At 55.0% G+C, this 21584-nt stretch overlaps 1 protein-coding gene across 4 annotated transcripts in view; it reads left to right on the top strand.

The window, feature by feature from the left end:
- The window catches only part of NFIC (nuclear factor I C), a 74275-nt gene that overhangs the window by 11702 nt on the left and 40989 nt on the right, over positions 1 to 21584 (top strand). For all 4 annotated transcript variants that reach the window (XM_070793126.1, XM_019964497.2, XM_019964496.2 and 1 more), the window contains exon 2: positions 5129 to 5660. In XM_070793126.1, coding sequence (XP_070649227.1) covers positions 5129 to 5660 — 532 coding nt within the window. The remainder of the gene's footprint in view (positions 1 to 5128; positions 5661 to 21584) is intronic.

Here is a 21584-nt window from a genome sequence, read left to right as displayed (position 1 = left end):
GTGGCTTCAAGGCTCTGTGCCTCAGTCTTTCCCTCTGGACAGTGGGTACAACAATTTTTCCCATTTTGTAGAGTTGAGAGCTCAGTAAATGTTCAGCCTTGCTCCCTGTCTCTCTCCCTCACACCCGAACCTTCTGGCTCAGCATCCACCCAGGACCCCAGGGCACAGAGAGTAAAGTCAGGAGATTCAGGGCTCAGACTCACTGGTCACTTTGCCAGGTTTTCTACTCCCTGGACTTAGTTTACCCAAAGTCTTCCCAGGAGGTCCTCAAAGGCCCTGCCTGACCTGCCCATCCCCTCCCTGCCTGCCCTCTTTTCCTCTCCCTCTCACTCACTCTGCTCCAGCCTCACTGTCCTCCCCGCCTGTTCTCTCCAAACATAAGGCATGATCCTGCCTCAGGACCTTTGCATGTGCTGTGTTCTCCACTTGGAAAGCTCCTACCATGGATGCTCATCTTTTAGGTCTTTGTTCAAGTGTCCTCTCCTATGAGAGACCCTCCCTGACCACCTCCAACTAAAAAGAACCATCCCCAGGGGACTCCTTGGACCGCCCCCCACAAACTCCTTTAAATTTCTTTAGAGCACATTGTTCAACCTGACATTTTCTTTTTTGTTCCATCCTTCCTTTCTTTTGCTTTCTGTCTTTCATTTATTTATTTTTTTAGCCACACCTCCAAGCTTGTGGGATCTTAGTCCCCCAACCAGGGGTGAAACCCAGACCCTCAGCATTGAGAGTGTGGAGGTGGAGTCCTAACCCCTGGATCACCAGAGAATTCCCTGTTTTATTTATTTATTGGCTGCAGCTTGTGGGATCTTAGTCCCCCAACCAGGGATTGAACCCATGCCCCCTGCAGTTGAAGTGCAAAGTCTTAACCACTGGACAACCAGGGAAGTCCAACCTGACATTTTATTACATTTCCTAGCTTGTTTAATATCCATCCCTGTCCAAATCAGGATCCAGGTGAGGGCTGAGCCCAGGGCTCTGCTGGGCCCCAGCATCATGCATGGAGCTGGCACTCAAGAGATACTTGTTGGAACATCAAATGTATTTTTCCCTCATTGGATAAGAGCTGTTCATAAGCTATGATGCTCTGAACTTGGAAGGAGGAATCACTAGCAAGAACACTTAGTCTGGCACCAAATGGGCCTGCATTCAAATATGAGTTCTGCTGTTCGACACTTAACAGTGGGCTTACCTGGAGGAAGGGACATTGGAACCTGAGTTTTGAAGGATGCACAGGAGTTTGAGATGAGCACTCAGGAGGTGGACAAGAGATTCTCAGTAACATTCGTTGAGTCACTGAGGAGAGAAATGCTTTGTGGAAAACTTTTGGTTTGGAAATTGGAGCTTGACATCCTGGTTTGCTGTCCTGGACTCTCAGAGTGGGTGAGCCACGGGGAGGCCCAGTAAGGGACACAGCCCAGAGCACAGTTGGCCAGTCCATAGTGCCCAGCGAGGGCTTGGACCCAAGTGTCTGCCTGCCAGCTGCTGCTGTCTTCTTTGGCCAAGTAAGGTTTTTGGAATTCTTAGTCCCCCAACCAGGAATCAAACCCATGTCCCCTGCAGTCAAAGCACAGAGTCTTAACCACTGGACCACCAAGGAAGTCCAGCTTGACATTTTATTACACTTTTTAGCTTGTGAAGTCCCAGTGGGCCAAGTAAGGTTTCTGGGGTTTCTTGCTGTCTTCCTTAACCTTGCATCTGTGATTACCAGAGCAGTGAATAAGCTCCCCACTGATCCCCAGCAGGGTGCCAGGTCCCTTTTTGCCCATTGTACAGGATGAGAAACTGATGCCCAAGGTATGGCAGCGATCTGTTCCTGGATCATACAGAAGGTGAAAATGGAGGCCATTGTCACCCAAGCTTGTTCCCTCCAGTCTGCTGGCAGCAGGTGCCTCAACCCTGGGCCTCAGGGTTAGGGGAGACCGACTGAGCTGGACTTGAAAATGCCCAGCTGTGTGGTCCAGGCTAGGTCTGGGAGAACCCTGAGGAAAGCAGGAAAGGCTGCCTGAAGGAAGGAACATTGGAGATGGGGTTTGAGGGATGTGTAGGAGTTCAGGAGGATTCTTGGCTTCTAGCTTTCCTTGGCTGTCTCCCTTGCCCTGTCAACCAGTGGGGGCATTGGGAAGTGTCTGGGGAAGAGGCCTTGGTTGTCACAGGTCTTGTGGGACAAAGAGAGCGACAGGCCTGCCTCTCGCCTGGGTTGACCTCCCTGGGAGGACGTGGAGGCTCAGGCAGCAGGTCCATGACCCAGTTACAGGCTGTTTGTCTTCCTTCCTCCAGAACCAGCTGGGGTCACCAGTGACGTGGGCTCCCGCCCCTGCCCACCTCCCTGGCATCTTTCCCCAGAGAGGGCCCAGGGAGGAGGGGGTAGGCATCGGCAGGGGTGAGGGGGCTTGGAGAGGGGAGGAGAAGGAAAAGGAGAGAACTCATCAAACGGGAGGGGGCTCAGAGGCACAGGGGTTCAGGGAGAGGTAGGGTCTGGGCCCAAAATAATCCTAGCAACAACAACAATAATAATAGCATAATTCAGGCTTTTGAGAGCCGGGCAGATAAGGGGGTTCCTATGCTAGAAGGAGATAGCACCCCCATTCAGCTGGCTGACACCCCAACTGCCCCTTCCCAGCTCCCTCTGATCACTCCCCCAATAAGCTCCAGGCCTCGGATGACAGGCCTCCTTCTACCATGGTGTTCCCTCCATGGGGGACAGTGCCCCACGCCTCCATGTATTCTCTGCCCCGATTCTCTGGCCAGACTCCCAGGCTCTGGACCCAGGTCTGCAGATCAGCTGTGTGACCCTGGGCGAGCCGCTCCCCACCCCTGGGGCTGGCATGTTGGGTGACATGGTGACACAGGAAAAGCGCCTCTGAGGTTGGAGGGGACCTGGCAGGAGACAGCCCCTCAGCAGGTCAGCCAGGGCAGGGTAGGGTGGGGGAAAGGGGCTGTAAGGTCCAGTCCCTGCCACAGCTGTTACGGTGACTCACATGTCGGGGGACATTGGCATAGAGGGGGCTGGGCTGGCACAAACAGTACCCCATCCTGCCCCACCCCATGAGGACAGAAGGCTATTTTCAGACCCTCAGTAATAGAGGAGATCTGAGGTCGTCTCCCACCCCCAGCACCCATGGTACAGGTGGCCCAGGGGAGTTGGGGTACAGGACAGAGAGGGGGCACCTGGGGCGGGGAGTACCATGTGCATCCAGGCTTGGAGGTGGGACTGAGCCTGGCCACGTCCACCTGGAAACCAGCTGGTAGCCCAGAGCAACTGTGTCACCATCTTCCCGAGAGACCCCTGCCTCATGGAGAGCAGGCTGTTCCGAGAAAGGGACAGACAGGGTCTTGGTTCGTGTCCTCACACAGACCCTGAGAGCCTCCGGGACCTCAGTCAGGTCTCTGCCTGTCTCTGAGCTTAGCCTCCCCGTCATGCAAGGCATAGTGGAGCCTTGGGCCTTTTCCTGCCGCTAGAAGATTGTAAGCAACTAATCGTTACGGCGACAACAATAATAACAATAATAATAATAGCATAATGCAGGCTTTGGAGAGCTGGGCAGATAATGAGATTCACATGCCAGGGAGAGACGTAACCTCCATTCAAGAACCCAGTGCAGCCCCCAGGCAAGAGTAGGGATTGAAATTTCTCTTCTCTGTCTTCCTTTCTCCTTGAATTTCTCACCCCTTGAGAAATTCTCACCCCTTGAGAACATCCCAGGGATGTTCTGCAGACTCAGTTTCCCTTGTTGAAAATGGCAAGAATGAGACAGCCTCCTCCCACCCCCAGAGAAGAGGAAAGGGGCCTCCCATGGCCCCATTATTCTCCTAGGGGCCCAACAGTGGGGAGGGCTGCTGTTGTTTCCATGGAGAAGTTGGTTAGGTGTGGCTTCCTGTCCCAGCTCTGCTCCTTGTGACTGAGTCTCTTCTTGGGGTCTCAGTTTCTTCATCCGTAAAATGGGTGTTGTGACTGCTCAGTAGCCCCACTCAGGCAGTGGGGGCGGGGGTGTTGAAATCACAGCTCTGGGCAGGTTTCTGGCCCTCCTCGGGCCTCAGTTTTTCCATCTGTGGAATGGGTCTGTGGGGGGCAGGCTAGGGTGAACTGGCCCCCGGGAACCCCTCTCTCCAGCTCTGAATCTCCATGCCTGAGCTCCCCTTTCTCTGCTGCATTCTGATCTTGCCTCCTTGGGCCTCAGCTCTCCCTGCCCCTGCAATGGGTCTATATAGGAACCGCCCCACCCCACCCCACCCTTTCATTAGCCCCTGACATACAGTAGGCCCCAGTGGACCTGTGGACCTCTTGGCCTGTGGACCTCAGCTGGTTCTGTCTGTATCTCTGGGCTATAGAAAAGATATCTTGTCCTCATTTTTTCATCACTGCCAAGAGCCAGTAGAGGCAGCCATTGAACCTCCGTCTCATGTCAGCTTCCTCTGCCGAGCAGTGGGTCTGGCAGACAAGTGACGCTATGAGCCTGTCTGCTCCTGAATTGTCAGTGTCCGGTGTGTGCTCAGCCCTGCTTTGGACATTTGAGCTCACGCACTAGTTCAGTGCTTTGCAAAGTACAGTCCCAGGGCCCAAGGCCCACTCTCTGTGTTCATAAATAAAGTTTTACAGAAACACTGCCATGTGGTCACATCTCTGTGGCGTCTTGCAACAGAGACTAAAATACTCATTACCAGTTCTTTATGGTACTTTTAAAGTTTGCTGACCCCAGTTCTAGAAGGCAGAGAATGGATCCATGCCACTACTATTCTATCAACCTCAGTTTTCCCCATCTGTTCAGTGGGTCCCCATCAGTTTCCACCTTGGACCCTCAGCTTGTCCTGCCTTGAACATTGGAGTTCAAGACAGCCCTCCATGACTGGCTTCCTTGGCCTGTGCCTTCCACCATGGTCAGAGCCTCAGTTTCCCCATCGGGGCAATGGGTTCTCAGATGATCCAGTGAACTTCTGCTGGACCCCTCTGGCCCTGTTTTTTCCCTGGGAGTTTGGAGGTATGTGCAGAGGACTTCTGCACACCTCTGCTCCACCATCCCTCCAATGTGTCTGCCTGGGGCCTCTGCAGCCTCAGTCTTCTGGGCCGGGCAGTGGGTCCACGGGCCCCAGCGCCTCCTGATCTCTGGCCTCTCCCGCCCTGCAGGATGAGTTCCACCCTTTCATCGAGGCGCTGCTGCCTCACGTCCGAGCCTTCGCCTACACCTGGTTCAACCTGCAGGCGCGGAAGCGCAAGTACTTCAAGAAGCATGAGAAGCGGATGTCGAAGGATGAGGAGCGGGCGGTGAAGGACGAGCTGCTGGGTGAGAAGGCCGAAGTCAAGCAGAAGTGGGCATCGCGGCTGCTGGCCAAGCTGCGCAAGGACATCCGGCCCGAGTGCCGCGAGGACTTCGTGCTGGCCATCACTGGCAAGAAGGCGCCGGGCTGTGTGCTCTCCAACCCTGACCAGAAGGGCAAGATGCGCCGCATCGACTGCCTGCGTCAGGCTGACAAGGTGTGGCGGCTGGACCTGGTCATGGTCATCCTCTTCAAGGGCATCCCCCTGGAGAGCACCGACGGCGAGCGCCTGGTCAAGGCGGCGCAGTGCGGCCACCCGGTGCTCTGCGTGCAGCCGCACCACATCGGCGTGGCGGTCAAGGAGCTCGACCTCTACCTGGCCTACTTCGTGCGGGAGCGAGGTGAGTAAGGGCGTTCGCGTGCACGGGGCTGGAGGTGGAGAGAGCTGGGGATGCGCCTGTCTCAGGGGCATGAACCAGGCTCGCAGGTCTGAGCGAGGAGGCAGGTCCAGTGGCCTGCGCGGGGGTTGGTGGGGGTGGAGGAGGCTGACCTGTGAGATGTCCAAGGAGGGAGGCGTGTCTCGCAAGGTTTGAGCAAGGAGGCGGGCCTTCTTCAAGTCAAAGGGAGGAGGCAGGTGCTGGGAAAGTCAGATGGAGTAGGCACGTGCCATGTGAAGTGTAAGGGAAAGAGATCTGGTTCATGGGGAGAGTGAGGTAGGGGGCAGGTGTGTCCTGGGGGTCCAAGTGGGGTGGCAGGCCACAGGAAATGAGATGCTGTCCCAGAAGGTCTGTTGGCAACAGGGGTGAGGATGGGCCACTGACAGGTGGGAGAGGGGCAGCCTTATCCTTCCTGGGAAAGCTGGAAGGGTGCTGGGTGGCCCACTGAATGCTGGTTGATTGACTCAGACCTTCCCCAGAGTCCTGACAGGTGTCATGTTGATGCCAAGTGGAAAGCTGGGGCACTGTGTGACTTGAGCTGTGTCATCAATCTCTCTGGTTGTTGGGGTTCCCTACTCCTGCCCTTCTAGCTGGGTGTTTCTGGTGTTTGCTGGCTCTGTGGTCAAATGGTCCACATGGAGACCAGTGGGGTTTGTGAGGATGGAGAAACCCAAGACAGCTTCCTGGAGAAAGAGGCTCCCCTGAGCTGAGCTCTGCAGGATGACTGGGCAGTGATGAGCATGGGGCTCTCCCAGGGGGTCAGCAGCCTGCGCAGAGGTGCAGAGGCTGGACGGGTGGCCCAGTCCTGAACGTCAACAGGTCCTGGTGGTCGTGGGCAGGGCCTGGTTGAGCAGGCAGTGGGCTTCACTGACCCACTGCTTCCTGGTGGTGTGCCCAGTGGAGCTGTCACATGGAAGTTATCCAAGTTCCTACCTGGATTGGGCCTGGGGAGATTCTTGGAGATGGTGTGTGTCGCGTGTTGAACTCTGGTCTACTGTGTGGCGGGTGGCAGCTGTGACTGTCTTCATGCGGATGGAATCAGGTGTGCCCTGGAGAACCTAACTAGCACAAGTCCCGTGCCCTGCTATTCCCACCCAAGCTGAGCCTGGTACCCTTGTGGGCGTGAACCTGCACACACCCGGGCTGCCTGAGCGTGTCAGGTGGGTGCATTCGGTTTGGAGACCCAGTCCCACCACCGGTAGCCCCACAGGCACCCACTTGATCAGACAACCAGAAATGATTGGGGAGGGCTTGGGAGGAGCGGGGGTGGGGCAAAGAGAAGAAGTGGGGACTCCAGGCAGGACCGCCGAGCTTCTGATCACGGCCCTGCCCTGTGTCCTGTGCCGGCTGTGTGACTCTGGACTGTAACTCAGTTTCCTCCTCTGTACAGTGGGAGGAACAACCAGGCCAACTCCCAGCGGTGCTGTGAGCCTTCCATGAGGTCTCCTGGTCACCATGGTGTGTAGGGGGTAAAGCCAGGCCAGAGTTCCCAGTCTTGACCTTGATTCCTTGACCTTGACCCCATCTGCCCCATCCCTCACCCCTCTCCAGAAGCAGAGGGGTAGACAAGGTGACTGTTGAGGTCGTTGTGATGGGGGGAGGGGAGGGCACGGGCAGCCTGGGGGCTGCAGCATTCATTACCATGCAGGTCCCGGTCTCTCCCACCACATCCATCCTCCGCGCCCAGCCCCACCCCCACCTCCTCCGCGCTGAGCTGATAAAATTTTGAAGCAAGTTTTCTGCCGGCGTCAGCACAATCTCCGGGCGCCTCCCCTCCCCCATCGACCCCCTCCCCCACTCAGCTCAGCAGGCAGGCGGGGCCTCCAGGCCTCCACAGACACCTTCATGTCCGTCGGCCATGCTTTTGCTAGCCGATCTGGTCAGCCTCCTCGCATGAGGGCTGGGGAAGGTCAAGGCTGAACCCTCTCCTGCTTCCAGCCAGCTCCATCATCCCAGGGGACCGTCACTCAAACACGCCCCAGCTGACCCGGAGTGAGGGTCGGGTTCGAGGGCTGGGCAGGGAGCCCAACCCCAGCTCAGCCTCCTGCCTGACTGCCTGGAGGCTGGGTTACCCAAAACAAGTCACTGAATCTCTCTGTGCTTGCTTTCCTTGTCTTTAAAATGAGACAATCAAAAATAGCTGTAGGAATGTTTGCTTCTTATGATAAAAGTGTTCGACAAATAACCCCTGTGGGGTCATGGAGAGAAGTACCCAACACAGGAATAAGACTTTGTGGACAGTTATTTATTTTTTTCTTGGACCATTATTATCATCATCCTTACTAGGGTTATAATTTCCCACCTCCATCCCTTTGCCCATATGGTTCCCTCTGCTGTGGATGTCATTCCCATCTGGAAGACTCCTACTTATGCTTCTAAACCCCAACTCCCAGTGCCACTTGCTTTCTGTCAAGCAGTTTTTCTGAGGACTTAGCAATTATTTTCCATTCTCATGGCAAGCCTGTGAGGCAGGAATCGTATCCATTGTACAGATGAGGAAACGGAAGCCTCAAAAGAAGGAAACTAAAAAGTACCCTGACAGATGTTACCTGCGCTGCCCAAGGTCACAGTTAGAAAAGGGCAGAATTAGGGTTTGGACATGGGCAACTTCTGTTGCCGGAGCTTCCCTGGTAGCTCAGCTGGTAAAGAATTCGCAAGCAATGCAAGGGACCCAGGTTCGATTCCTGGGTTGGGAAGATCCCCTGGAGAAGGGTTAGGCTACCCACTCCAGTAATCTTGGGCTTCCCTGGTGGCTCAGACGGTAAAAATCCACCTGAAATGCGGGAGACCTGAATTCGATCCCTGGGCTAGGAAGATCCCCTGGAGGAGGGCATGGCAATCCACTCCAGTATTCTTGCCTGGAGAATTCCCATGGACAGAGGAGCCTGGTGGGGTACAGTTCATGGGGTCACAAAGAGTCGGACACGACTGAGCGACTAAGCACAGCACAACTTCTGTTGCTGGTACCCCTGCTAGCCCTCCATGCTCAGTGGCAGAAGGGGATAGAAGCAAGCTGCAGTGTAGGATGTGGGTGTCCAGTCTATGTGGCTTGGCCACCTCTGGGCTGGGTCTGTGTTCTAGGCTTCTACTAACCAGAGCTTCCTCCAGGATTCCCAAGCTGAGGCTGCCACCCAGAACCCCCTGCTGAGCCCCAGCTCCCCGACTTCTATCGCAGGACCCCCATCCCCATCTGGACCAGAGTTACGTCTCTGTTCTTAGCCAAGCAGTCATCTGATGGCAGAGAGAACTGGCCATCTCTTCTCTCCTCTCCCCTTGTGGGTCTCAGGGCTGCAGGGCGTTTGGGCCAAGGTCAGAGCGCAGTGGCCACTCAAACCAGCCCTGCAGGGAGGCCATGGGGTTGATGGGGAGTGGGGAAAGCAGGCCTTGCTTGACTTCTGGGACAGGTCACAGGCAGGATGTTGAGATGGGTACCTGCCATTCGTCTGGAAGGAGGTACCACCTCGGGTGTCAGATGTGGGGCCTCGGGGCCAACAGAATGACAGTGAGAGAGACCCAGAGACACAGGGGGACCCAGAGACAGGAAGAGACACACGGAGACCCACACACTCGGCCATCCCCTATCCCCAGACCCGGGGATGAGGCTCGGCTCCCCCCACCCCCACAGCCTCTGTTTCTCCCTGGGGCTGTCAGATGGATTGCTGGGGCCCCACCCCAAGGAGGAATCCCAGGCCTCCCTCCCCAGGTTTATTTTGGAGGATCGAAGAGTGGGGATGAGCTGGGAGAAGATCCCTTTGGCGCTGGGGCTGCCAGGCTCCTCAGAGCCCAGGGCACCACCTTGGGCCAAACTTGGCTGCCTTGGGCATCCATCTGGCATCGTTGCAGACACGGGGCCCTGATTCCAGGAGTGGACTCCGTGTGTGCCCTGAGGGTGGCCTAGGGGACAGCTGGGGGACCCTGATGAGGGGAGTGACATGAGCTCTGCCTTGGGACAGTGGGGCTGCTTGTTGCTTGCTTGCCCTTTGTGGGTGGATGTGCCATTGAGCAGGAGATGGGGAAGCTGACAATTCTCAGTTAAATTAATAAAAAGCTAAGGACAGGGAGGGGCGTGGAGAGGCATGGCAGGTACTCTGGCTGGGCCACAGGGAGATTTGAGTGAGAGTGTGTCAGGCCATTGGGGGAGCAGAGCCAGTGCAAAGGCCCTGGGGCTGGAATGGTCCCAAGCACAAGGGCTGGAGGGTGGGGCTGAGGACCGCTGCCTGGCAGTGGGAAGGCCGGGCCTCCTCCCCAGCCTCTCGTTTGGGAAGGAGCCCGGAGGAAGCAGGGCCCAGAGAGAGAAGCTGTCTGCCCAGCCCCAGAGCCCAGCCAGGCCTCCCCGCCCCCTCTGGCGGCCTAAGAAACCTGAGGCGGGCGGGCACCGTGCCAGGGCAGGCGGGGGAGGGGCTGCCAGGCCCGCCCGCTCCAGCAGCTGCCAGCCCGCCCTGAGCCGCCAGCCCAGATGGTGCCCATCTGCTGACGCCGCTGTGGGCTGGCCTCCCGTTCCCGCCTCCTGTTCCCGCCTTGTTCGGTGCCAACCTCCTGGAACGGCACTGTGGGCAGGGGCCTGCTTAGGAAGATCACAGCTGCTCAAGGGGCTGCCCAGGGTGCCCAGGAAGGAGGCAGAAGGATCGAGGGGGGAGGGGTCCCCACCCCTCTTGGATAAACCTGGGAAGCAATCATAGCAACAGATGATAGTAACAGCGGACATGTATTGCATACCCGATGCTGAGCCTGCCCCACATCTGGTTTAATTCTCTCCACCACCCAGGGAGACCATCCTGGTGGCTCAGATGGTAAAGAATCTGCCTGCAATGCAGGAGACCCAGGTTCGATCCGTGGGTCGGGAAGATCCCCTGGAGGAGAGCATGTCCACCCATTCCAATATTCTTGCCTGGAGAATTCCACGGACAGAGGAGCCTGGTGGGCTACATTCCATGGAGTTGCAAAGAGTTAACACGACTGAGCGACTAACACTTTCACTTTCACCACCCAGGGAGGCAGCAACTATTACCTACTCCCGTGTTTCAGTAAGAAAACAGGCCCAGAGATGGTCAATCACTTGTCTAGGGTCACACGGCTCCTAAGAGGTAGAGCAGAATTAGAACCCACAGATCCTGAGTCCTCAAAACCACTAAAGGAAAAAACGGAAAACTGCTTTTGGGGTTACTGAATGGAACCACACCCTCCCAGTTGTACAGATGATGAAGAGAGCTGGCCCAGAATACATAGTGAACAAATGAATGAATATTGGTGAACCTCCCTGAAGTGCCTACCGTGCCCCAGCCTGGGGGCCAGGATCCTCAAAAAGTGCAGCCTGGGCTCGGATGGCAGGAGAAAGGGTCTGGATCGAAGGAGCCTGGGTTGGCTTCAGCCCTGCCTGGGTTTGCTATGTGACTTAGGGCAGAGCCCTGCCCTCTCTGTTCTGAGGTTGGAGGAGAGCTGAGCCAGGAAGGTAGGGCCTTGTGGGGCCACAGAGAGAAGCAAGCTGGACCTTGACAGAGGGAGGGTCCCTCATCTCTTCGAACCCCTGTTAATCTCCATTCCAGCCCAGGACACTGTGCCGGGGGAGACAGGATGGATGTGGACAGGAGAGCATGTGAGGGTGGGCATTTGCTTGTATGATGGACACAATTTGTGTCCACACTTGTTCCAGGCTATGTGAGATGTACTCCTCTCTCTGACCCTTCATTTTCCCACCTGGAGAGTGGAAAAAGTAACTGTGCTGTGTCCACTGCATTGACAATTGGAGTCAGTGACCCCTAGATAGCATAAAACAGGTGCTCAATAAATGCTCAATTCCTTCCCAGATCCTCTCCCCAGCCCCAGGAGGCAAAGTGGGGAAGAACCTCAGAGCATCTAGAGAACCAGCCGGGGTACCTGTAACCGAGGATGGGCCCCCACTGGAAGCCAGGTGTCTGGGTGGTGGAGGAGTGAGGGGCTCCTCGCAGCCTGGACTCCCCCAGGGCAGGGAAGCCAGGTGGACCAGCTGTCTGTCCATGCAGGGGAGGTGACTGCCCAGGGGTGAGGTCCAGACACCAGCTGATGATGTATTTATAGTGGTGGTGGGAGGCCTCTGGGCTCCTGGTTAGCGGTGCCAAGGATGCTGCTAATGCAGCAGGTGGGAGCCCCGTGTCAGGAAGAGGTAGGGATGACATCTGTAGCCAGACAGCCCAGGTTGAGATCCCACTGCTCATGTGCCGTGTGGCCTTGGGCAGGTGACATCACTGCTCTGGGCCTCAGTTGCCTTCCCTCTGAAAAGGGCGTGAAACAGATGGTGCCTGCTTCGCTGGGCTATATGGGGTTAAGTAAGATAATGCATGAAGAGTGCTAGGAGAGGGCCTGGCATACAGTAGGTGCTCAAACATACATGCTAAGTCACTTCACTTGTGTCCGACTCTTTGCAACCCCGTGGACTGTAGCCCACCAGGCTCCTCTGTCCATGGGATTCCCCACGCAAGAATACTGGAATGGATTGCCATGCCCTCCTCCAGGCTCAAACATAATTTGGTGCCTTAAAAAGGAAAGAGATCCTGACCCACGTTACACCGTGGATGGACCCTGAGAACATGATGCTCAATGAGAGAAGCAGACACAAAAGGACACACTGTCTGGTTCCACTCACAGGAGGTCTTAGAGGAGCCAGATCTAGAGAGACAGGAAGTAGATGGTGGGGCCAGGGGCTCTGGGTGGGGCGGGGTCAGTTAATGGGGACAGTTTTCCTTTGGGAAAATGAGGCAGTTTTGGAGATGATGGTGGGGGTGGTTGCAAGGCAATGTGAAGGTATCCAGTGCCACTGAACTGTGCACTTAGAAATGGCCAAGGTGGTGAATTTGGGGGACTCCCCTGGTGGTTCCAATGGTTAGGACCCTGTGCTTCCAATGCTAGAGGCATGAGTTCAATCCCTGGTTGGGAAACTAAGATCCCACATGCCAAAAAATAAATAAAATAACAATGGAAGTGGTGGTGTTAGTTGCTCAGTCATGTCCGACTCTTTGCAACCCTATGGACTATAGCCCGCCAGGCTCCTCTGTCCGTGGGATTCTCCAGGTTAGAATACTGGAGTGGGTAGCCATTCCCTTCTCCAGGAGATCTTCTCAACTTGGGATCAAACCTGGGTCTCTCGAATTGCAGGCAGATTCTTTACTGCTGAGCCACCAGGGGAATTTTATGCTATTGATAGTCTGCTAAGTCACTTCAGTCGTGTCCAACTCTGTGCGAACCCAGAGATGGCAGCCCACCAGGCTCCTCCGTCCCTGGGATTCTCCAGGCAAGAACACTGGAGTGAGTTGCCATTTCCTTCTCCAATGCATGAAAGTGAAAAGTGAAAGTGAAGTCGCTCAGTTGTGTCTGACTCTTAGCAACCCCATGGACTGCAGCCCACCAGGTTCCTCCACCCATGGGATTTTCCAGGCAAGAGTACTGGAATGGGGTGCCATCACCTTCTCCAATTGATATTCTACCACAATTTAAAAAAATTCTTTGTTGTTAGTGATAATTTGTAACTCAACTAGGCTTCATTTTCAAAATTTTTAAAAAATGATAGTAATAATGAATAATGCTGCTGCTGCGTCACTTTAGTCGTGTCCGACTCTGTGTGACCCCAGAGACAGCAGCCCACCAGGCTCCTCTGTCCCTGGGATTCTCCAGGCAAGAACACTGGAGTGGGTTGCCATTTCCTTCTCCAATGCATGAAAGTGAAAAGTGAAAGTGAAGTCACTCAGTCGTGTCCAACTCTTAGCGACCCCATGAACTGCAGCCTACCAGGCTCCTCCACCCATGGGATTTTCCAGGCAAGATATACATCCTCTATTATTATGCAATGATAAGTAATAAAAACAAAACCAGTGATGGTAATATAATCATAGTTACTATTAGGGCTTCCCTCGTGGCTCAGTTGGTAAAAAATCTGCCTGCAATGCAAGAGACCCAGGTTCAATCCCTGGGTGGGGAAAATACCCTGGAGAAGGAAATGGCAACCCACTCCTGTATTCTTGCCTGAAAAATCTCACGGACAGAGGAGCCCGACAGGCTACAGTCCACGGGGTCACAAAAGTGTTGGACACAACTGAGCATCACCGCCTTTATCATCATCATCACCATTACTGTGTTTCCAGCTCCAGTTCTGCCCTCTGGCCAGCTGAGCAACCTTGGGCAAGTTAATGCCCATCTCTGGGCTTCTGCTTTCTTCATCTGCAGGCTGAGTGGAGGCAGTGTTCAGAGACTGAAGTTAAGTTATAGTCTCTGAGAAAGGAACCTCTCAGCATAAGTACTCAGAAATTTTAAGTTCTTTCCTGGAGAAGGGAATGGCTACCCACTCCAGTGTTCTTGCCTGGAGAAACCCATGAACAAAGGAGCCTGGCGGGCAGCAGTCCATGGGGTTGCAAAGAGTCGGACAGGACTGAGCAAGTAACACTTTCCTGAGTAGATCGCCCCTCTGCCATGGACCGAGCACCTCTGCTGGGGTGCCCAGCTTGCGCGCCCACACCTGCTGAGGCTCCCGAGGACCCGAGAGGTGTGGAGCCCGCAGAAAGCGGGAAGCATCTCGATGCACCTGTGGCGGCCACCCCAGTGTGGCAGGGCTGCAGTTGCCACTCTGGCCCTGTGCCCAGCCAGCCAGGGGGGGCTGAGGGCAGCTAGGGACATCTCCGGGCACCCCCCACCTCCGCAGACAGCTGCCAGTCCAGCCCCTCTCTCTCCAGCTGGGTGTGGGCAGGAAGTCACAGATGGTCAGAGTCAGTGAGGGACAAGGGAGGGGGCATGTGGGAACACTGCGTTTCTTGTCCACATCAGGAAACTGAGGCCCAGAGAGGGTCCTTCCTCAGGTCCATTCTATCCCGCCTTCTGTCCCAGGCTGTCTTGTGTGGGCGTCAGGATAGGGGGACAAGGGGGGCTCTGCAGGAGATCTGTGCTCGATCCCTGGGTTAGGAAGATTCCCTGGAGAAGGGAATGGCTACCCACTCCAGTATTCTTGCCTGGAGAATCCCCATGGACAGAGGAGCCTGGTGGGCTAGAGTCCTTGGGATTGCAAAGAGTTGGTCATGACTAAGCAAATATCACTGGTACCTCAGGGTAAATGGCTTGCAAGTGGGAAAGAGGTTTCAAGAGAGGCAGGGGGTCTGTTCTAGATCCTCCACAGGACAAGTTTTGGAGTTCCCAAGGCCTGTTTTAGACCCTTCACAGCTAGGATCTTAGGACTTCCCTGGTGGTCCAGTGGCTAAGACGCCATGCTCCCAACATAGGGGACTCAGGTTTGATCCCGGGTCAGGGAACTAGATCTCACATGCTGCAAACTAAGACTCGATGCAGCCAAATAAATATTAAAACAAACAAACAAACAACGCTGTGATCTTCATTTGACAATTCTAGAATTCTCCCAGAGCCACATGGTCAGAATTCCAGAATTTCCAGAATTCCACCTGTGGGATTTTCTCATGTCCAAGGACGGGCTCTGAAATTTCTCAACTTGGGTTCTAGAACATCCAGGGCAAGTTCTAGAATTCTCTTTCTGGCAGGGATACAGAACGTTCAGGTCAGAGTTGAATAAGCCTGTCCTCAGACGTCTAGTGACTGAGCAGAGTATTCTAGAAAAAACCCTTACAGAGGGAGACAGAGGTAGATTTGGGAGATTTTTTAAGGCTTTTTCCAGACTTGCTGAGGCAGGGGCTGCCTGCTTGAATGGGGCCCCTTGGTGGGGAAAGGTTTGGTAGCAGGACTGTGAGAAGCTGGGACTAAGGGGCCCAGGAATAAGTCAGGATTTTGTTTAATCCGCAATAAAAGTCTGTTGTTTATCACATGTAGGGACACGGAACCCGGGGTGTTTCCAGAGGCTGTAGGGGAACAGAGCACATAGTAGGTCCTCGCTGGAAGGCAGCAGCTCTAATTGACCCTGGTGACCTCTGGCAGGAGGAAGGGGTTGTCTGTATGTGTCTGGGATGTCGGGGTGCATTATGGGGGGGAACTGCAGGCATACTGAGGGCTTACTAAGAAGTAAATCCTCAGTACATATCAGGGATTATTCACACCATTTTGTTTCACCTTAATCCCACAAAGGTAGGGATTATCATGAACCACATTTCGCACATGGGAAAATTGAGGCCCAGGGAGGTTAAGACAACAACCTGAGGCCACACAGCTAAATGGTAGAGTCAGGATTCGAACGCAGGTGGTAAAGAATCTGCCTGCAGTGCAGGAGACCTGGGTTCACTCTCTGGATCGGGAAGATCCCCTGGAAAAGGGCATGGCAACCCAGTATTCTTGCCTGGAGAATCCCATGGACAGAGGAGCCTGGCAGGCTACAGTCCACAAGTGGTCGAAAAGAGTTGGTTATGACTAAGTGACTAACACATTCACTTTTCACTTTCACTGGCAGATCTGAGGGAATACAGGAGTCCCCTAAGAAGGGGCTGTTTGGGGTATGTCAGGGACCTCTCTTAGAATGTCCTAGGATCCCTCCTTTGGGCCTAGAGAGTTTGGGTGCTGGTGAGCAGGTGCCAGGCTCAGCTAGATCAAGTTGGGGCTGCAGCCTGGCTGGGAGTAGGCCGGCCTCAAACCCTTGATGTGGTGGAACCAGGGAGGCAAGAGATGCAGCCGAGGCCCAAAGTCTCCCTGTCTGGGTCTCTGTCTCTTTGTCTGTCTCAACCCCCGGTCTCTCTCCCCCGGTCTTGGCCAGTCTCCTCCCCTCACCACCCCAGGCCAGCCTGTGGGCTGCCCGGAGGCGGCAACAGCAATTGAATGGGCCCCTTGTTCCTGACCACACCCGCCCCTTGGGGTCACTCCAGGACAAGCCCTGGCAGCCTGCTGGCTTAAAGGGCCAGTGCCCAGAGAAAGGGGAAAGGAGGGGGCCACCGCTTTGCTCCCAAGCCCTACCCCCCAGCCTCCCAAAGATGGAGGAACTGAAGTGCCTGCGTGGGGGTGGGGGTGGGCAGCATCGCATCCAGACATCCCAGCCCCACATGGTCAGATGGTGGCTGCATGTGCCTGGTGGCGTGTGGGTTTCATCTGGGAAAAATGCCTTCTCTTCTCTCGGCCACTGGGCAGATGGAATGGTATCTGGGTCAGGGTTTGGTACACAGTTGGTGCTCCTCTGTGCTCATGGCATTGCTTGAGCCTCGTGGTGTTCCCCCACCTTTGGGATTGGGCAGTTACCTCTTCACCTTTCTTCGTTACCTCTGCTTCTCAAATGTCAAATGAGGCAAGGGTTAGGCTGGTTAACAGTGTTAAAAGGGTTTTAATTGCAGCTGAGTTTCAGGCTGCATTTATTGAGTGCCAGCTGCACACCAGGCCCTGTTGAGAAAGGTCCTGTCTGCAGCCGCATTTTACAAAGGCGCTGAGACGTTATGTGGCCCAGGTGTCAGTCAGCCCTGCCACCTCCACCCTCTCTACCGGGGCTGTGAAGCTGCAGGCTGCTCGCTTGCCTTCTCTGGGCCTCAGTTCCCCTTCAGAGCAATGGGAATATCCCCTGTCCACTTTCAGGCTGGAAATCGTTCACTTCTCCTGCCCAGGGGATGCTGTGGCTGGGGGAGTCTGGGACATCCTCCACACAGGGGCCGACCTAGAAGGCCTTGAATTGGGCTGTACCCGCTGGCTGCTCTGGGCGGCCTCGGCGCTCCTATGCCCCAGGCCGGCCCCTCAGACAGCCTGGGACAGGTTGCTGCCGGATGGACAAGCCTGTTCCCTGCTTCCTTATGTAACCGGGTTATGCAAGGGCAGCTGGCCTGCTTACATAAGGGGAGGCCGGGCCAGCCCCATCTGGGGAGGGGGAGGCTCTTAAAGGGGCTGGCGTCCCCCAAGTCTCCCCTCCAGGACTCTGCACCAACCCATGGAGGGAACCCTTTATCAACTCTCATCGACTCAATCATTAGAATGCACCATCATTATTATTGTTGTTGATGTTGCTCATCATCGCTCTGTTCTTTCCCAGGTAGCACAGAGCCCACTCTGCTTCTGACCCTCAGCTAGTCCCTTCTGTCCCTGAGCCTCAGTTTCCCTATCTGGGCAAGGGGGTATCAGCAAAGTAAGGCAGTGGGTCTTAAGCGGGGTGCTGGCCCTGCCACCTGCTTGCTGTATGACCGCAGGAAAATGGCAACCCTCTCTGGGCCTCCATATCACCATCTGTAAAACACGCTGCCTTTCAGGGTTGCCCAGGGGAAATGAGTTCAGACGTGTGAAGGGTTAAGATAGCATGGGGCCTGCATGCACTCAGTCAGTACAACTTCTTGGTAGCTGATAAATATTTATTAAGTACTTACTGTGTGCCAAGCCCTTTCCCAGGTCCTGGGGACACCACCATGAACAAGACAGACAGAAATCCAGCCCTGGTGAGGTTCCCAGTCATGTGGGGGAGATGGACAAAGAACAAGTTCATGATGAGGGCTGTCGAGAAAAATAAAGTTAAGGAATACAGAGTGATGGACTATTTGGGGAGGGACTGTCTGAGGACCTGATATTTGAGCTGAGACCTGAGCGGTGAGGAGGAACCAGTTGTGCAAAGAACTGGGGGAAGGGCACCCGAAGCAGAGGGCACAGCCAGTGCAAAGGCCCTGGGGCAAGACTGGACCTGGCAGGTTGGAGGAACAGCCGGGAGGCCCGGGTGGACAGAGCAGACTGAGCGAGGGGGAGACAGGGAGGAAGGGAGGACAGGGAGGGGAACTGGTCTTTTACCACCAGGGAGGTGGGAGCCCTGGAGGGCTGTGGGCAGAGGAGGCGGAGGGCCTGACTCAGTGCTCACTGGCGCCCTCTGGCCACTGTGGGGAGAACAGGCTTTGGGGGGCAAGGGTGGGAGTTGAGAAGACAGGGCTGGTTCCGGCCCAGGCCAGGGATGGCCAGGGGCCAGCCAGGCAGAGGCGGACTCCAGAAGCATGAGAATTCAGTGGCATTGGTCAGTCTGGGCAGAGCAAGACCGTGCACTTCACTTGGACGGTCACTTGGATCATGAGGCCCCTTCCAAGGCTGGTGCTGGCCCTCCTGTCCCCTTGCCTCCTGCCTGGACTCAGGCAGGGAAAAGGGGGAGCAGGTCGGCCCCCAGACATACCCAGGGCCCTCTCCTGGAGTCAGGATATTGTTTGTGGGCAAGCGGGGATAGGTCAGTGGTTCCCCAGGTGGCCCGCAGGGCTCTGGGTGGGTTGGGCAGGCAACTGTGGGGCCCCCAGCCTCAAGCTGGGTGTTCTGTTTGCATGGCTGCATTGTTCCCGTTTTTTTATTCCTGATCTCACCTGGTAGGCTTGGGCTGGCACCTCAGTTTCCTTGGCTGTGAAATGGGAATGATCGTCTGTAACTGCTCCGTGGGTTCCAGGAGCACTGGCACACAGTGGGCACCAATTCAGGAATCAGTAGCAATAATGTAGGAGGCTTGGGAGGCAGAAAGTGCCACTCCCCCATGCCTGACATGGGAGACAGGTATGAGGAAACCCATGATGCTCATTGGGATGGGCCACTGGGCAACTAAGTGACTCCCCCATCTGAGCCCATTTTGTCCCTGTAAAATGAGACCACAGCTATGGAACCCCTGTGGCATGTTGCATGTTCAGTCGCTCAGTCATATTCAACTCTGTGACCCCACAGACTGTAGCCCTTCAGGTTCTTCTGTCCATGGGATTTCCCAGGCAAGAATACTAGAGTGGGTTGCCATTTCCTTCTCCAGGGGATCTTCCAGACCCAGGAATTGAACCTGCATCTCCTGCATTGGCAGGTGGATTCTTTACCTCTACACTATCTGGAAAGTACAGAAGCCCTGTGACACCTGGTCAAAGGCCAGCACAGAAAGCTGTTTAGACTGTTACTATGCTGTCCCAGCCCCATGTGCCACGTGGGAAAACAGACCCAGAGAGAACCAGGGGCTTAACCTGGAGTCACACAGTCAGTTGGGCAAGGAGTTGTCCCTGAAACAAATAGCCTGGCTCCAAGCCACTCCAGTGCCTCAGTTTCTGGATCCATGAAATGGGTACACTGTGAGGGTCAGTGGGAATAACTGGACACCCAAGTAGAGGCTGCAGGGTTTATGTGGCCAGCCTGAGATTCTGCCTGGACACCTTCCTCCTGGGGTACTGAGGTGACATATGGAGGGTCTTTGGCCTCCACCCCCCTAGTTTCCCTTAGGTGCTGACTGAGGAGATTCTTGGAGGCTCCTGGGTTCACTGGGGCCATTCTGGCCAAGGAGAGGCAGTAGGAGCCATGCCCCTCTTCCCAGAAACTGCAGCCCTCTCTCTCTGGGGAAAGCAGGCCTCTAGGGTCCTCCTCTGCCCTGCAGAATGTCTAAAGCTGGACAGTCTGGCCCACCCCATACAGACAGGGCTGTCTGTCTTTGCTACACACCCACCATGTGCTGCCTGCCCAGTCTCTGCCAGACCCAGACACATTCAGTGAGGCAGCAGGTAGTGAGGCCAAATCTCTGCGTGGGTTCAAGTCCTGGCTGCATGCACTGGACCCAATTGCTTGACCTCCCTGAGACCTCTTTTGCCCCTCTGTAAATCTGTACATAGCTCTTGTGATTGTATGATGCTGCTGCTGCTGCTAAATCGCTTCAGTTGTGTCCGACTCTGTTCGACCCCATAGATGGCAGCCCATCAGTTTCCCCCGTCCCTGGGATTCTCCAGGCAAGAACACTGGAGCGGGTTGCCATTTCCTTCTCCAACGCTTGAAAGTGAAAAGTGAAAGTGAAGTCGCTCTGTTGTGTCTGACTCTTAGCAACCCCATGGACTGCAGCCTACCAGGCTCCTCTGTCCATGGGATTTTCCAAGCAAGAGTACTGGAGTGGGGTGCCATTGCCTTCTCCGGTGATTGCATGCAGCTCCTGGCATATAAGGACTCAATAAATGGCAGTTATGATTATCATTATTTTCATACACTGTCTCTACAATGTATGACAATGTATTTCATACTCTGTCATTACAAGCCCCTTCTGTACCTGGCAAACTCCTACTCAGACATCAAGGCCCCAGCTCCAATGTGCCCTCTAACAGAAAGCCTTCCTGGGTCCCCAAGCCAAGTTTCTATTATTTTGGGGGGTTCCTCCTGCCCTGAGGTCCTGCCTTTGATAGCTAGGCCTGGAGCAGTTGGGTGGGCTTTGCAAAAGAGGATTTCTGCTGATCCTCAAAAGACCAGGGGGGCCTGAGATGGGCAATGCTTGGATGACATTTCATACCCTTCCCTGGCCTGTTGTGGAAATCCACTGTATCACCACTGGTTGGAATCTACACTCCTAAACCTGGTCTTTCCCTGTGAATATCCCCGTTTTCCCAACAGGGGATTCCCATGTCCTACAAGCATTTATTTTGTGCCTGTTGTATACTATGCCCTAGCAGGATCATCCCAATTATTCATGCTATAGGCACATATTGAGTGCCTACCATGTGCCAGGCTCTGCAGGAATATTCACACTCACTTGTCTACAAACATCTGTTGACTGCCAGCTATGTGTAAGCACTGTTTGAGCACCAATTGCATGCCAGGCTTCATGAAGAGAGGCCACAGAAGAGGCAGGGAAGAAAAGTCTCCCCACCAACTATGACGCCAACTATGACCTCCTCCTGCATTTCAGGCAGCAGGTTACAAATGTGGACACCAGAACCAGAGTAACTGAGTTCCCGTCCGATTGTCCACTTACCGACATGAGACCTGGGACAAGTCCCTTCCCATCTCTGACCCCTCTGGAAGATGGGGCTCCCAGCAGTCTGAAAGGTTTGCATCTCAAAATCTACTTTCTGCATAGAAGGAAACTGAGGTAGTCAGCAGGCTCCCCATTTGCTGCGGGTGTGATTCCCCCCAGACAACACTGGGGAGAGCACCTAGTCTTAGTTCAGAGAGGGGGAGTGCTGGCCCAAGGGCACACAGCTCAGGGCGGGCCTCTGCCCTGTTCTGGAGGCCTCCCCTTGGTGCCTGCCTCCCTGGCCCAGG

This window comes from Bos indicus, chromosome 7 (genome assembly GCF_029378745.1).
Source record: "Bos indicus isolate NIAB-ARS_2022 breed Sahiwal x Tharparkar chromosome 7, NIAB-ARS_B.indTharparkar_mat_pri_1.0, whole genome shotgun sequence".
In the NCBI taxonomy this organism is placed as follows: Eukaryota; Metazoa; Chordata; class Mammalia; order Artiodactyla; family Bovidae; genus Bos; species Bos indicus.
Note: the sequence above shows the minus strand (reverse complement) of the source record. Positions and strands in the feature narration are given on the sequence as shown.